General features: G+C 34.2%; 1 protein-coding gene across 14 annotated transcripts in view; it reads left to right on the top strand.

Annotated features, from left to right (window-relative positions):
- Nucleotides 1–18,095, top strand: part of LOC106662262 (disintegrin and metalloproteinase domain-containing protein 11) — an 880,166-nt gene that overhangs the window by 817,298 nt on the left and 44,773 nt on the right. For all 14 annotated transcript variants that reach the window (XM_014386216.2, XM_014386212.2, XM_024225839.1 and 11 more), the window contains one exon: nucleotides 11,219–11,365. In XM_014386216.2, the coding sequence (XP_014241702.2) occupies nucleotides 11,219–11,365 (147 nt within the window). The remainder of the gene's footprint in view (nucleotides 1–11,218; nucleotides 11,366–18,095) is intronic.

Below are 18,095 nucleotides of genomic sequence, written 5' to 3' on the forward strand. Positions count from 1 at the left end.
CTTGTTCCTTATGAAATGTATACAGTAAATGTTTAAAAGTTTAAACAGAAAGTTAAGTAAGTAAATTAACAAAAAATTTATTTTCATGCAGGTGTAAAAAACAAAACAGCCACGTAAAGTTGATGGCATTAATCACAAAACATAAATTTATGGTTGTATACAAACAAACAAGATAATAAAAAAAATTGAAAAATAAATTGTGTGTAATTTAATTTAAGATAAAATAAAATATATAGGACAATGGGAGAGACTAGTTACATGAGGGAGGGAGGAAGGGAGAGAGAATGAGAGAGAGAGAGAGAAAGAGAGGAGAAAAGATTTTTACTTTAGGGTTAGTACATGAAAGGTATGATATAGGGATGGTAAAATGACTAAAATCACTGCAGGTAGGAGAGGAATGAGAAGGAGTGAGAGAAAGAGGTTGTAAGAGAGAGAGAGAGAGAGAGAGAGAGAGAGATGAAAAGATTGTGTGTGATAGAGGATATGAGTCTGGACGATGGAAAGAGAAAGGAAAGAGAAAAACAGACAGTGGACAAGAGAGAGAGAGAGAGAGAGAGAGAGAGAGTGAGGGAGGGATAATGAAATGAAAGGAAAGATAGGGTGAAAGAAAAACCTGTACCCTAGAGAGAAGGAAGAGACAGAAGGAGATAGATTGGGAGAGAAATATAGAGATAGATACAGAAACAGAGAGAAAGAGAGTTAAACAGGTAGATAGATAGATAGGATGATAGACACAGAGAGAGAGAGAGAGAGAGAGAGAGAGAGAGAGAGAGAGAGAAAGAGTGTTAAACAGATAGGTAGATAGATAGGATGATAGATAGAGAGAGAGGGAGAAAGAGTGAGAAAGAGGGAGGGGAAAGAGAGAGAGTGAAAAATAAAGGTAGAGAAAGTTTGAGATTGAGATAAAGATAGATAGAAAGAGAGAGAGTGAGAGAGAGAGAGAGAGAAGAAAAGATTTTTGATAAGTAGTACTATGAGTAATAATGTAATTAGTAATTTCTGATATTTGAATTTTTGAGGTTTCTTACGATTCGTACTTTTAAGTGTAAAGACTCCAAACTGATGTAAAAAAAACTGTACGTACATGAATATATGAGGGTGAGTTTAAGTTCCATCCCTTCGACATTTTTTATTGGACCATTTTTGTAAAAACTCCAGGGACATGACAAATTTTATTTGTTGCTTAGTTTCTTATGAACCAAAAGCTACAAAAATCCAGGATAACTGGATACGAATAGGATTTTAACTATTTCCAATACCCTGTTTTAAAGTTTTTCGTACGGACGAAATATTCCCCAACTTCTTCAACCGATCACCAATTTGTTTATTTGGCATTTCAATATACAGTAAATTACGTGCTGTGATACAGAAAGGAAAAGTTTGTAACGATTTCGTCAAATAACATCGATGGTTAGGGATGCAAATTTCTGTCTACAAATACAAACTTAAAGAAATTAATGTTTGACAAACAAAACTTAAGTAAGCATTAATTCACTGACGTCTGAGGCTTTTGATTATCCCCCCGCCAAAAATTAAAATATTTGTGTTTTTGGTCTTACTGTGCCAATCGTAAATTGTCTCGTGGATTATAAGAAAAAGTAGAGGTGTTGGAAAAAGTGGATCAAAATTTGCACAAGCCTGAATCGAGCTTCGATGAGCTACATCCAAAACTTCCTGTTAATCTATGTTAGTTGAGGAAATTGTTGCGAAAAAAATTTCGTTTCCATGAGTAAGTAATTTACCATCAAATAAAATGATAAATAAATAACTTGGAGATTAGTTGATGAAGTTGGAGAAGATTTTGTTCATTTTTTTCAATTGTTCTATATGCGTCCATAAAATTTCATTTTGTATATAGTATTACTGTTATCTACCTAGCGTTTCCCGAATTTTTGTATTTTTTCGGTATCTTTAAATCTAGTTATGTAATCTGTTTTAATAACAAAATTTGTTAATTTATTATGTTCATTGACGCATACAGTCACACATCCCTATCAAGTTATGACTAATATGTATCCTTTATTTCATCTATCAATATTTTAGGCGTTATTTTAATATTCGATTAACTTTTGTTTGCCTCTCGTACTTTTTCTTAAGATAATAATAAATTTACCTAATAGAAAACCTGTTTGGCAGTTCTATAGATCGTCAACATTTATAAATAACCCTAACTCGTATAAAAGTAAAACAACGTAATTTTATTCTGGACAATTATCATTATAGATAAACGGAGAATTGTTCGCATAGACTTTCCAGTCAATTTATTTGCACAGAGAAACAATTGAGAATCGGGGAAAATACTGCACTTGCACTGACGTTGATAGTACTACATTCGTACTGTGGGAGTTGCCAATTAAACACGTTTGTGAACATGGTTTAAAAGACCGTTTGTTTTATGGTAATTTAAATGGGAAATCGATCTTCTGCTTTTTGGTTTAACATTTCGTATCGCAAATGATTATTAATGATTATGATATGATTAACAGAAATGTCGTAAATTTAAAAGTTTTCATTGTTTTTATTTTCTAAAAATGATCTAAAAATTTAATTTTCTCACTGATTTTACGGAGATTCGTGCATGACAAAATTATAATTACCTAAAAATTTATTGTATACATGAAGTATTTAAATTATAGTTCAAAATTCAGAAAAGAGAGTGAGTGAGAGAGGACTAAAGATAGAGAAAGTTTGAGATTGAGATAAAAATAGATAGTTAGAGAGAGAGAGAGAGAGAGAGGGAGAGAGAGAGAGAGAGACGGTGAGATGAAAGGACAATGGATATACAAATCCTTTTTTTTATGCCGTTGAACGAAATCAATTTGTACGAGGCCAGTACCGGGACGTGGCGTACGTAGTAAAGTGAGTAATGAATTAAAGGAAGAGGAGGCCACTTAGCCGAATAGCTGAATCTCACACGAGTGGGAAACCAAGCTGATGGACAAGGCCAATTAACAAATGGAAACCGAAATCGAGACTGCCAAAGCAAATTGTGCTGACGGGGACACCATTGACGGATGGCCTTATCCACCTTTTAAAATCAAGTAACAAGTGGATTCAACGATTCGTTTGGCATTGTTTAATAAATTTGCATTTATGTTTTAAAAATGAAAATGAATACAAAATTTAAATCAGTCGTAAAAAGATAAATCCCAGCGCAGATATTTACTACATATAGTGAAACCTTTGTAATAGTCTAAAGTAAAATTTTGAAAAATGGATAAAAGAATAAACATTGTTTTCATTTTACGTTGAAAATGTAGATTGGGTGTTGGAACAATCTACACGAGTGTATATTTTACTATAGTAAATTGTTACTTTTTTTATGTTGGGGGGGGGGGGGTATTGGCCCTATCGTTGATGTTTAACCCTTCCACACGTGATCATAAAATATCCTAAATCAACCAAAATATACATGCATGCTATTTAAAAGATAATCAAACTTGTGTTGTCAGCTCTCGATATACTGCTGAGATCCCATATCTACAACTGCGCTAAAATTATGTAAAGCCTAAACCTGCGGTTTAGAGACGATTTTCACCTCGACGTCCTCCCTTCAGTCCCGCTTAGAAATACATTCACACAAAGTAAGAATCATGCATTCATTATTCTAAGTTAACCTAATTGGTTCGACGGTTCTTTGGGTACTCGACATTCCACACAGACTGTGTTCAAACACACTTAACCACTCACGCAAATAAATACATTTACACAATGGGATAGAAACCAGAGTGTTGGATAGTACGCCAGGCCAGGGACTACCCCCTATCACACTGTAAACCTTGCCTGGCATTGGCGTGATTATCTAATAAATGGTGAAATCTTGTTATTCTGAAATAATTGGATAATAAAATACAATTACATTTACACCAAAAACGCACTTAATGATAAATATTTGCAAGAAGGAATTGACTTAAAAAGAATATAAAAAAGTAACCCAGACAAAACCAAAAAATTAATACAGGGAACAGTTATTATTTTCAGAAATCTTAAAGAAAAAAATAATACAATCAAAAACTGATAGTAAAATCTCATTCTGAAGCTGTCTGCATTAATGTTTTAACGATGTATTTTTTATTACATTTTGTTCATTGAACATTTGTTTGATTTATTATAAGATTTTATTATAAATTTTACAACCAAAAGTGCCGCAAAGTTAACTTCATTAAGACATGACTTCGTTTAATCAATAAAAATAAAATATTTAAGCATTAGGTAAAATAAAATATCATTTGTTTAACACGTGATCCTTTAAAGTATGATGGTTGTTCTTAAAAGGTAATCGTACATTTAAAAGTAAGCAAGGCTATCGATTTGGTACCCGGCTTTGCTGTACATGCACAAAGGCAACCTACCCTCCACTTACTATTTCATACTTCCGTTACCCCACCGGCTTTTCCGAAGCATTGAAGGCAATTCCCTCTCTGCATATATCCCTATTGGTGGGTGTCCCACAGGGATAGCGGTCTGGCCCCCACACTTTATAGGTGTACACAGATGACACTTGTCCTATCTTCAAACCACCACACTGACCATGGCAGACGATATAGCAATCATCTCAATTAAAACAAAGTTACAACTACACGTCACACTACAATAGTCTTGGGGTGATCAGAAATAAATAAAATTTAGCACTGACAGACAAATTCCCTATGTTATCTTCACACTTTTTAAAAAGATCATCAAGGTTTCCTCAGTCATATGCCCCTCTTCACTGCAGATAATATGCAATACCTAGAACTAAAACGTAAAGAAGTTAAGAAATGATACAGGGCTCTTGCAAGATTTCTTGATTTATGCTCTGAAATATTTCCCAAAAATAAGATTGTCCTAAATAAAAAATATAGTTACGTCGATATAGACTTATCGACTGGATGTGTGAGCTTCGGCCAAATATTTCAAAATCTGTCGTCAAAATTGTAAATACAGTCCCTATTTCAATCCAACACCCACTTTCCTCGAAAACAAAGGGTTATAGAAAACAAATGGTAATACCCAATAGTTTTTCTCACGGATTTAAAATAAGAAGTCTAAATATATTTTTTTATTGTCACAGTAACAAGTAATTTAGTATAAACTTTCTTTTGTCAAATAAGACTACCAATTTTTGATATATTTTCAAAATACTATGTGTTTTCACATAAAAAATTATTACCAAGAACAATTAGATTGGTTGCATATTTCCGGAGTCATTTACATTCCAAATACTTTCGTTTTTTATTTTAATTGCCATTAAATTCTGTAACTTTGGACTCATCAGTCCAGAGAACATGGTATAGCAAATGGGGAATTTGCTCCGTTATCATTTTCATGTCAAAAATGAAAGAGTCGTTTTGCCGCAAACCTTGAACCAGAGAAATCCTGTATGGTTTAAGTACATAATTTGTTAAAACTTGGTTAACACGTCTTTGAAAATACTCAGTACATTCACTGCATTTCTTGACAACAAATTAGTGGTTTTTTCAGGAAAATCAAAACAACTCTGTATTAAAGTAACCTCTTATTGTTTGATTACTCTGAGGACACGATTTTCAACGGAATCAGTTGTCTAAACCTTCTTGCTTTTCGTAAAAAGTATTAAAATTATGCCTAATCCACCCAGAAAATTACATATGCATTATACAGACAAGCAAATTCACGCCACACTTTCTTGCACTATACGAACACTTAAGACATTTCCAATTTTTCTTACGAAGAAAATCGCAGTATTTCAATTCTTACAAAAATTATTATCGACTTCAGTAATCAAAAGCTAAAAGTAGACTATACAGGGTGTTACAAATTTTACCAGCAGATTCTACATTCAAAATGGGACCAAAAAGTCATAATTAACTATGATCCGAATCCCAATGGTTTTGGAGTTTTTCCCCTTTTTCTGATTTTTGATTTCACGACCTTGCTTCACATCTTGCCTTACCTATCCTTCCACCACAGTTTTTCCTTTCCTTCATCAATTTCTTCCTCTTTAAAAAACTAATTAAAAAAGCAATTGCACCACCAAACAGGATATTAAATGGAATACGATTGCTGACATTTTCTGGTCTCTAAGTTTAGCAATAGTAGTTTAAAATCACCATAGGTAGTTTTGCAACTTTGAAAAAAGAAATATATATTTTTCAAAGTTCTGGCTACTAAAACGCTCATTTCACAACATTTGTAAGTTTAGCATTTATCACATCTTGTTGGAAATTTAACGTAGTTTTCAATGGTATCAACAGATTTGTCCAAAACCATTTTGTTTTAGAGTTATCATTGTTTATTTGAAGCAAGGTCGTGAAATCTTAAAAAATCAGAAATAGTGGAATATCTCCGAACCTGCGGAGATTCGGACCATAGTAAATTAAAACTTTTTGGTTTCATTTTGAATGTAGAATCTGCTGGCAAAGTTTGTATCACGAGTAGCCGAAAACCCTGTATACAAGAAAAAGAATAAATTTAACCTTGTATCCATTTATTAAGATAATAATGAACAGTAAGCAACTTGTATATTGGCTTTTAGATATTAATTCTTCTCCTAACGTAAACTCAACTCCCAAAATATTTATTTTTGTTTATAAAATATTAAAATTATGAAATACTCAGTTTTTGGATTAAAATAGCTCCGGAAATACGCAACCAATCTAATGGTTATTTGAGTTATATTTTATAAATAAAACATTTATTTTTCGAAAATATATCAAAACAGGTTTTCACAAAATAATACTCACTTACCATTTACTGTGGTATTAAAGAAATGTTTATTACTTATTTTAGATCCTCGACAAAAAGATATGGAGATTACTATTTAATTTCGTTTTTGAGTAAGTGTCGTAGTAAGCTAGAGATTCTTGAATATCTCTTTATCATTGTTACTTGTTATCTAATTGAAGTTATTACAAATAAAAACATTCAATCCAATCCAATTCCCTTGAATTCGATGTGAAAAGAAAATTGTAGGTAAAAATAGGTTTTTCATCCTTTTTTTAATGTGAAACACCGCGTTTGCATTTGCAATAAAAAGTGCGTCCTGCAACAGTTGCCGGTTAACAAGTTGGTGAGTGGTAGTGTAGCCGTTATACTTTTTTCCCCCGCCGGCCGAATTTCAGCCTGGTAATGCCCAAATGATGGCACGTCGCGTATTATTCCCGCGGTAAACATTGTATGAAAAGGGGGAAAAAGGAAAAGTTCGGAAAATGGGCGAAAAGAGTCTGTGGAGGGGGGGCCGCAAGGGAAATGTGGGAAAAAGACGGCCTGCTGTGGCTGCGGCGGGGGCCGCCCTCCTTGAATTAGGGAAACCGCAATCATTCGGTTTTTGAATAAAACAAAACTTTTTCTCTCCAGTCCGACTCTATGGAAGAAAAAAGGGACACGTAACCGAGCAGAAAATAAACAAAAAAGAAACTTTCTGTTATAAAATGAATAAAAAACTATCTGATAATCTTTACTTTATAACGACTTACAATGCATGAAATGTCTTCGCTATTCAAAAAGTTTTGGAAAACATGTCGACATTGTGTTTTATTCAAATCATTGATTTATTATTCTCTGCAAAAATAGCAGTCAGATCGTCCCAATTCTTCTCGGTCCACGGTTTTACGTATTACGTCGTTATGTCATTCTCTATATTTTATTTTTTTAAATAATATCTTTATATATTGTAATCTCGCGATATCATATTCTAATTCTATATTAAAAAAACGAGCATGGATAAAGCCAAAGAGAAAAAAAAAACTTTTAGTCATTGAGCTATGGAAAAATATACCCCATTCACAATATATTACATGAAATAAAAAAATGTATTCGTAATTTTGAAATATGTTTTTTCAAGTATAATGAAATGAAAACACAACCGAAATATCCAACATGACCGGTCAAATCCATTCAAGGACCTGAAATAAAATTGAAAGCTGTTCACGTTCTATATGGATGATAAACGATTGATCTAACAGTAAAATGCAATTAAATTAAAAATTTAATCTTTGCAAGTTAGAAATACGTGCTTGCAAATTTATATACCGTGTGAGTTTTTACAAAAGACATAGCCTTTCATTTTTACGCTGAAAAATTAAGGTAATTTTTCACTTAGAATCTGCTGGAGCTTTTAGAGATTTTATTAAGTTGGTGCGTTAACGTGACCTGGTGAAATGATACAAGCATCTCAAAAATTCATCGATTCGTTCTGGTGATATTGAAATTTTCCTACAGAACTCGATACTTTTATTTTATTTCATTTTTTGAAAACATTCATTGTTTTTGACATTTCTTTCTTTTTAAAACCATTTTTAACGATGAATATTTTTCACATATTTCGAAAGTCCTTTCCATATTAGGGTTATCGTAGATGTTGAAATAAAAAATTGGGTGACTTAGCTAGGTGAAATGTACGGTTGTTTTGGCTGGTGCTGAATGAAAATAACAAGAATAAAAAAATTGAAAAATAAAAGAGAATCAAATAAATTACCGGTAAATAATTATAAGGAACTGGAATGAAGAAAGAATAAGATAACTTACTCTTCTGTCTCCGGGGGTAAACAGGCGTCGAGGAGATGAAGGACTTCGGGCCCGAATTCAACAGCTACCTTTGTTGCTTCGCCGAGGAGGGTGGTTTTGGAGAGAGAGATAGAGAGAACATTTTGAAGAAAGAGAAAGAGGTAGGTAGAGAACCGAGAGAATAGGTCACACAGTGAACACGTAAGAGCAAGCCACAAAAGAAGTAATACGAAAACCCTCCGGTCCGGGCGGAAGGAACAACAAAACAATTAGGAAGTGCTGTACAAAGGTCATATGAAACTCGTAACGTCCCAAAGGTTCTCTCAGAGGGCGTTAACATAGGTTAAAATATGTTTTACATATCAAAATTCTTAATGGAAATAATTGAGATGGAGCGAATACATCAATCTGGTTGGAAAGGATAGTCATTTCAAAACCTAAAGGCAACAATTAATTAAGGTTTTTAGCTGAGATAAAAAAGGCAATGACACGAGCAGGATTCGAACCCACGATATTCGGCTAGATACGCCGCTGCTCTACCACTTGAGCTATCGTGACCTCGATCCACTCGGACACTAACTTCCCATCTCAACCCCATCTTTTGTATTTTCCTTCCTTTTGGCTATTTTTCAAATGTCGTGTTTTATTTGCTTCTCGACGACAAATGAAATGGCCACGGAGAACTTTAGTGAAAGTATACTTCATTTTAAGCTTATTAAATTCACTACTTTCGTGGTTCGCTTGACCGAGTAATATCTTACAATTAATTAAGGTTTTTAGTTGAGATAAAAAAGTCAATGGCACGAGCGGGATTCCGAGTGGTCGAAGTCACGATAGCTCAAGTGGTAGAGCAAGCAGCGGCGTATCTAGCCGAAGATCGTGGGTTCGAATCCCTCTCGTGCCTTTGACTTTTTTATCTCAACTAAAAACTTAATTAACTGTAAGATATTACTTGGTCAAGCGGACCACGGAACTAGTGAACCTAAAGACAACGTTGACAATTTGTCAAATAGCGGGATTTACAAACTTACTTGGCAAGTTAAAATATGGCACAAAGAGGGAAAAATTATAGGTTGAGATGAGGAATTGGTGTCCGAGGGAATCGAAGTCAGATAGCTCAACTGGTTAGAGCAGAGGGGTGTTAAGCCGGAGGTCATGGGTTCAAATCCCGCTCGTGGCACTAAATTTTCATCTCAACCAAAAACATTAGATAAAAAGAAAAAAGAATAAGAAAATAACCAATCGGAATAAATAGTATGGTCAATTGTGGCCACTAAGCAAGCATTTGAAAAGATTTCAATATCATATATGACATCACATCATATATGACAACGCCGAAGGGGAATTAAAACGTGCGTTAAAGAACTGGTGCCTAAAACAATTTTTCTGAATTTAAGGATCATCTAAATGATCCAACACTCAACTTCACTTTAAATTTACATGCAACACTGCCATACGGTAGTGTAGTGTAGTGTACGCACAACATTGCTACATAAAGGGAAGGAACTAGATTTGTTTGAAAATGTTGAAATAGAAAATGCATAATTAAACGTGCAGAGAAATGCATAAATAATGTAACAGATTTCACTTGACTACCATTTTTGTACATGTACTTAAATATTAGAGAAACTTTGCATATCGATAGCATGAACTGTAAAAATAAATTATTGAAGTGCGCATGCGCAACCTGAAATAGCGTGCACCGTTATTTGTCATAGAATAGCGTGCTTGTTAACGGGTGACGGTAAAATCCAGAAAGTAAATTTGTTGGAGGTATTGTCCAAGTTAAAAAAAAAATCATATATGTAGAAATATAATAAAATTGTTAATTTCTATTATTCTTTATTATTTATTAATTATTATTACATTTTACAATTCGTACTAATTTTTACTACTCCTAAGAATATATGTATATTTGGTGTTACAACATTAACATATTTAGCTCTTTTATTTACATACAAGCAGGAATGACAGGTAACTAGATATACTGCAACTTTATACATGTCTCCTTAAATAAAGCAACAGCAATATTGCAAAATAGACAATTTGGCTAATTGGCTAAACGGCCTAAATTCAATTTCAAAGCTAATATTCTAGATATAGTTAAGAATGTGTATAATGACCATGTACCTGTATGGTTAACTAACTGCAATGTAATATTTTAGTTTATTATAAATCCCTAAGCTAAGAGCTTCATTTTCTTAAGAAATTTTGGCACTTTACGTCCTGAATTTGATTTAAACTAAACATGCTTCGAATCGCCTAGTAATTAATGTATACTTCGCTCGTTACGCTATCAGGTCTTCAGCATTTGCCAAACAATCGTCAGCAATTATGAGAAAATCCATAATATCCGTGAACTTTGCCTTTGTTTTCCAAGCTTGCAATATGCGACTATAATCCGACAAACCAACCCAAGAAACTTTACCGGCAAAATCCGTTATTCAAAAAGAGTTATATTACGGAATTTAATTATTTCTCAACACGCCGTGATGTTCAATTAGATTGCCCAAAACGTTCAGCAATAGCAAGAGCAATTTTCAGGGAAAAAAGGGGGAAAGAATATCGTTTCTCTTCCTACAAGGTAATGTATATTGGTTACCTCTCTGACGACTTCCAACTCTAAATTTGTTTCGCTTGTATTATGTACAACTTGTGTGTTTACACTTTATTCCACCTGACACGCTTTCTTTATCATTCTTGACGTTTCATCGTTTTCACACACACTAACGCCCTTTTACCTTTGTTTCAGGAAATCGAGCACTGTTATTACCACGGTACAGTGAAGGATTATCCTGGTGCCACGGCCGCCTTCCACACCTGCAACGGCGTTTCGGGTGTCATCCACGTCGGCAACGAGACGTTTGTCATACATCCATTCTATGGAGGAGACCTTTCCGTAAGTATTTTCATAATTTACTATCAAAAAGTGAATAATTCACTACGACATATTTAACGTATACCGAGCTACGTAAGCCGATCTGTTTCGTGGAAAACTTTAAAAAAAGAATATTTATTAATTAAGTCACACAAACTGGATATTAACTCTGTTATTAACACTGTAATGGTAATAATATTTTTATTATATTTTATTATATCATATCTTTCTTATTAGTACTACATACTGTACATATGTTTATAGTAAATAATTTGGCTTTCTGATTTTAATTTACCCACTTCTGTCATTTACTGCATCTCTTTCTCTATTTCAATCTCAAACTTTCTCAGTTTTTCTTTCTCTCTCTCTCTCTATCTATCTATCTCTGTCTCTCTCTCACTCTCTCTCTCTCACTCTCTCTCTCTCTCTCTCTCTCTCTCTCTCTCTCTCTCTCTCTATCTATCTATCTATCTATCTATCTATCTATCTATCTATCTATCTATCTTTATCTCTATCTATATCTCTCTCTCACTCACTCTCTCTCTATCTCTCTCCATCTCTATCTCTATCTCTCTCTCTCTATCTCTCTCACTCTCTCTCTCTCTCTCTCTCTCACTCTTTCTCTAAATGAAAGAGTGGTCCTCGAGACCAAATCTTGAGAGATTATGTAAATAAAGCGATATCAATCAATCAATCTTTCTCTCCCTCCCTCCCACTCTCTCATTCCCTCCCTAACATTCTCCTCTCTCTCACTCTCTCTCTCTCTCTCTCTCTCTCTCTCTATATATATATATATATATATATATATATATATATATCACTCTCCCTCCCACCTACTCTCTCACTCCCTTCCTCCCTCCTTCGCTCTCTTTCTCTCTCTTTCCCTCTCTCTCTGTCTCTATCTCTATCTATCTGTCTATCTATCTATCTCTCTCCCTCCCTCTCATTCCCTCTCCCTCTCTCTCAGTATCTACCTATTTATCTGTATTTATCTCTCTCTCTCTCTCTCTCTCTCCCTCTCTCTCTCTCTCTCTCTCTCTCTCTCTCTCTCTCTNATGCCGCAAATATAGGTCATTGGGAAACGATCTTAAGTTAAGAGAGTGAATAGAAGATTTGAACTGAAGTAGCTTGAAAATTGAGTTAGGTACGAGAATTTATGGATTGGTAAAAGAAGAACAATTGTTTACTTAATGTTAAAAACAAAAAAATCATTCATTTAGAGAAAAATTAATTAATCTATAAAATTTAGAACTTGATTTTGTTAAAAAATTGTTTGTGTGTTGTGTCATTAGGTTGCACGCCTTTAAGCCGTATAAGATCATTATCACTAGAAAAAACGTTTTTAACCTGTATTGTAATGTGTGTTTATTTTTGTTCCAACGCACATTTATTAACGAGAAAAACACAGAGAAATAGTGACAGTTCTCTCAACGGAACGTCGTTCTTGTTGACCTGCTTTCCTCTTTCACGTCGGGAACAAGTGTTCATCATCATCGTCGTCGTCATCCTGACCACCAGTCAGCTCCTGGAACGTGAAAGGAGATTAATATTTCAATATACATAGCACACCTGTTTAGCTAAGGAAAATGAGGATGATGAGGAAAAAGGTTAGATAGATAGATTGACAGAAATATCTTTCTCTCTCTCTTCTCTCTCTCTCTCTCTCTATCTCTCTATCTCTCTCTCTCTCTCTCTCTCTCTCTCTCTCTCTCTCTCTCTCTCTCTCTCCGTTTCTCCCTCCCCCTCCCTTCAACCCTATATATATATATATATATAATATATGTCTTTCTATCTATCAATCTCTCAATATACCTACCTATCTATCTGTCACTATCTCTCTCATCTACCACTGTAAATGTATGTACCATTCTTCACTACTGCCATTTTTCCTTCTGACCCCATCATTATTTTTCATACCTTTCCATTCTTTTTATCTCGTCTTATTTATAGTTTCCTTACGTTGTTGCTAATAATAAATCACAATTCAAAAGCTACTACCAACTGACACATATAACCAAAAATCGCCTTGATACCGATATAGTGAAGCAGGATCGTTTTAATTCACGACAACGAAAGAGGGGCAAAAGTCAAGGCGTTGCTGATGAGGCCCATAACGGAACAGTTGCTGCCACATTACGCGGAGCATCACCTTCAGAAGTTTGAAGTTGCGCAACAGTTTCTCAGGCCGTATCCGCTTTTCTCGTTGTTTGAACATGACAATCCCATTTGGATTAAGGATATTATCGCGATCAATCGTTCCCTGGGCCAAATACCTTAATAATCATCTCAGACTGAACGGATTCGAGCGAAAGCCAATTAGATTTCAGATTTTATTACGAAACCGGAAATTATAAAAACGAATGAGGTGGAGACAATAAATCTTGAAAGACCGGAGTGAATTTTTATTAATATGGAAATAAAGTTTCATTATTATTTTCAATTAATTAATCTTTACACAAGGTATTGGTTGAGATAAAAAAGTCAGCGTCGAATTTTCCCTCCTTTTCCATTTTTCAAAATTCGAAAGGTGGGGTTGAGATGGGAAGTTAGTGTTGGAGTGGATCAAAGTCACTACAGCTCAAGTGGTAGAGCAGCGGCGTATTTAGCCGAGGGTCGTGGGTTCGAATCCCGCTCGTATCGCTGACTTTTTTATCTCAATACCTTATATAAAAATTAATTATCGGACCACGGACTCTAATGAACTTATTCATTATCTTTGTAAAAGATTAAAAATATAAATTTTGTTATTCACTAAAAAATGCCAGTCTGTATTTAAAAGCCTGACTAAATGCATTTATAGACGAAAAAGCACTACTTTTTGTAAGATTCGTTCTTAGCTTGCGCCATGTGCAAATAATTCCACACGGGGGGTCTCAAGTCAGGGAAAGTCCTCCCTTTCCAATTAAGGGTGAAGGCCGAAAGGGTGGATTGAGAGGTCCCTGGAATGGCTGGAAGTGTGAGTGACAGCTTTCGTCCCAAAGGCGTTGGGGGATTGGAACGGGAACAGGCAGCCGGGAACGGAAAGCGGGTGAAACCTTATTGGCAACCCTGCCGGGAATGTATCAGAATTACCTGCCCTTCGGACGGAAAAGGAGAGGACAAAGGACCCTTAGCAGAACGGAAAAAATTGAATGGCTCCAGCTCCTCGTGACGCGATCCTTCGGGATTAACCGTTTTACGACTTTTTCGGGTAATAAAGCAAAGCTTTCGCGTGACGCTAATCTCCGGATCTTTACAAGGCCATATATCTGCCCTTTAAAATCTATGTTATTTTGAATAATTACATTATTAAAATCAACTCCTTTAGAAATAACATGCAAACAACCAGCAACTTATTTAATATACCTTGTTAACATTTCTTTTGAATTACTTCTATCATAGATAATCAACATGGCACGTTTCAACACGTGACAAATTAAATGACAAAGAACCACCAATTTTGACAGTTATCTGATCAATTACCACAATAAACATATATAAATTTACAAACATTAACTTCTTGTTTCAAAATTTTGTCGTTAAATAATAATAATTTTCTGATGAACTCGATATCCAAATACTTAATTTATAAAATACATTGGCGTTTCAACAAGATATTGTATTTGTATGGCTATGATTGAAATTAAATAATCCTTATATCTATTTCGTAGTGATGATTGGCCATATGAATTATTTAAATTAATTATACTTTTTATGTAAGTTGGTTGGGTACAATACAGCAAAAACAGGGAAAATTCGAAAGTTTGTAGGTTGAGATGAAGAATTGATGTCCGAGTGGATCGAAGTCACGATAGCTCAAGTGGTTAGAGTAGGGCGTGTTGAGCCGAAGGTCGTGGGTTCGAATCCCGCTCTTGACACTAATTTTTCATCTCAACCAAAAAGCTCAGATAAAAAGAATAATTAATTGAAATAATTAATATGGCAATATACAAATACAAATTTAAACAGCTTTAACTTTAAGAAATGTTTGAAAAGTCAAACATTTAACAATATTTTTGCAAAACTTAGTTGGATTTTCATTTTTCGTCATTGTTTTTATTCAAGTCTACGAACTTTATTTGGATTACAGTTATTTTTTCAAGTTTTTTCTAGTTCCCATTATTCCTAAACACCAAGAATGGTTTAAACAGAATTTATGACTTAAAAGACTTTTTTTTTTCATTCTTTATCTTTTACAGAGAAATTATTTTTAACGAATATTTCAATTAAAGTGAAATTGGTTGAGGTAAAATCAATTTTTTCAGATTTGATAATAATGTTTTGTTAAAATTAAAATATGTAATCAAATACTATCATAAATTATATAAATTTAAATATTATTACAATTAATTAAGGTTTTTAGTTGAGATGAAAAAGTTAATGGCACGAGCGGGATTCGAACCCACGATCTTCGGCTAGATACGCCGCTGCTCTACCACTTGAGCCATCGTGACCTCGATCCACTCGGACACCAACTTCCTATCTCAACCCCCACCTTTTGAGTTTTCCCTCCTTTTTTAAATGAATTTAAATATTATTGTATGTAAATTGAATAATTTTTAATTATTGAAAATCTAAACTAAGAAAAGATTAGATTGTTTATAAAATTGCTTCTTCTTATTACATTTTAAAACAATCTTTCCTTTTCAGTGGTAATCTGTTTTTCGAGACTTTGCTTCACGGTGAAATGGAAATAAATGGTCCGTGAATTAAGATGCTTTATTAAAAACAATAAGTTCAAAAATTATAACTTTCTCTCTGACGATCGCTTGTCAAAGGTAATAAAGGTTGGAAAACGTGAATGCTGGGAGTTGTGGCCCGCAATCGGTCTGGGAGCTTTAATTTTCCCACAATGAGCGTACATCTTTTATCCTCTCTGCCAAACATCCCATCCTTCCAACTAAGTAATTGAAACTTTACTGGAAGGGCAACTTCTCTTCGCCCAAGTCCTTATCAAGAGACCATTGTTGAAATCCAGAGACAAGATTGGACAGCTTTCAACATTATTTTACTAATCATGCCACTAATTTTGTTATGAAACTCACTCATTGGTTCCTACAAGAGAAATTTTTATAATTGAGTGTCATCTTGAAAAACAATAAGTAAATACATGACTAGAATATTATTAGCATTAGATAGATTTTTAATTTACACGGTTGCCCAACCTATTTTTACATTAACGGAAAAATCTGTCAAAAAAAGAATGTGCGTAATCAAAATTCGAGAAATCGTCATGATCCCGGATTAAATTACATTCTTATTTTTCAACAATAGTTAGATTGAAATTTGAAATTGAAAGTAAAAAATACCAAAACGATTCTGTCTAAAAGACAGCGAGAATTGTTGGACAAGGATAATCAGATATCTCAATAATCCAAATCCGTAAGCATGTATCAGTCGTGCGGGTTTAACAGAACAAAGCGCCGTGATACTGTCCAAATAACAGTTTTATCATTCTTAGTACTTTGTATTATCAATAGAATTTTTAAAAATTAAAATTTCAGATTGCATTTTTTGGAAACAGCCTTTGTCATTTTCTTTGTACATAAACCTGTAAAAAAGAGAAAAAGAACCAGACAACCTACAAATCATACCATACCACAACCTACAAATCTGTGATAAAAATTGACTCTGTTAAGGTCCAATTGACTCATTTCAATGAACTTTTTTTGGTGATAATGAGTCGAAAAAAGTTAGATTCGAATCCGAGTGTTCTTGGCAATTGTCCTCAGGAGACGGAAAAAATACTTCAAGGTAATTGAAATGTGGTTCAGATTACCTTTCAAGGCTATTATATTTTTACGAAGGATACCATAATAAAATGCAGGATATCAAGCAAAAAAATCTATTTTAACAAACTTGGACAAAACTTCTGCAAGCGAGTAAATTCCTATCTAATGATATACATGACATAAATATTTTGCGACGTCGTAAAGTAGGTTAAATATATATTAATCAAAAAACATAGTTGATATTAATCCATTTATGTTTTAGTGGTAAATTGAAATGGCAAAAAGAGTGAAAATTCGAACGGTTGTAGGTTGAGATTGAGAGTTGGTGTCCGAGTGGATCGAAGTCACGATAGCTCAAGTGGTAGAGCAGCGGCGTATTTAGCCGAAGGTAGTGGGTTCGAATCCTGCTCGTGACACTGACTTTTTCATCTCAACAAGACCTTACAAAAAGAGAATAATTAGTTGATACTAATTTTACGCACTCCAAAACACCCCGAATGCAAATTTTTTGTGAAATAAAAAAATTCTCACTAAAAATTCCCTCTTCAGCTTTCAAATGCCTCGATTGGTTTAAATGATAAAAATAGTGATCACTTTTAAACGATTCATTGATTTGAGAGGACACTTTGCTGGTGTTTGGGTGTTCTAAGGATAAAGCTTTCCATATATATACGAGAACCGGAGATGTAAAATAAAATTCACTAATTTCGTGGTCCGCTTGACCAATTAATATATTACAATTAATTAAGGTTTTTAGTTGAGATAAAAAATCAATGGCACGAGCAGGATTCGAACCCACTATCTTCGGCTAGATATGCCGCTGCTCTACCACATGAGCTATCGTGACCTCGATCCACTCGAACACCAACTTTCCATCTCCACCGCACCTTTTGAATTTACTCTCCGTTTTGCAATTTTTCAAATGTTGTGTAATCGGATTGGATTCTCGGCGACAAATGAATACTTCACTAAAGCTCTCCGTGGCCATTTCATAAAGCCGAAGATCGTGGGTTCGAATCCCGCTCGTGCCATTGACTTTT

The sequence above is a fragment of the Cimex lectularius genome, unplaced genomic scaffold (genome assembly GCF_000648675.2).
Source record: "Cimex lectularius strain Harlan isolate CLEC.00 unplaced genomic scaffold, Clec_2.1 scaffold3, whole genome shotgun sequence".
Classification (NCBI taxonomy): domain Eukaryota; kingdom Metazoa; phylum Arthropoda; class Insecta; order Hemiptera; family Cimicidae; genus Cimex; species Cimex lectularius.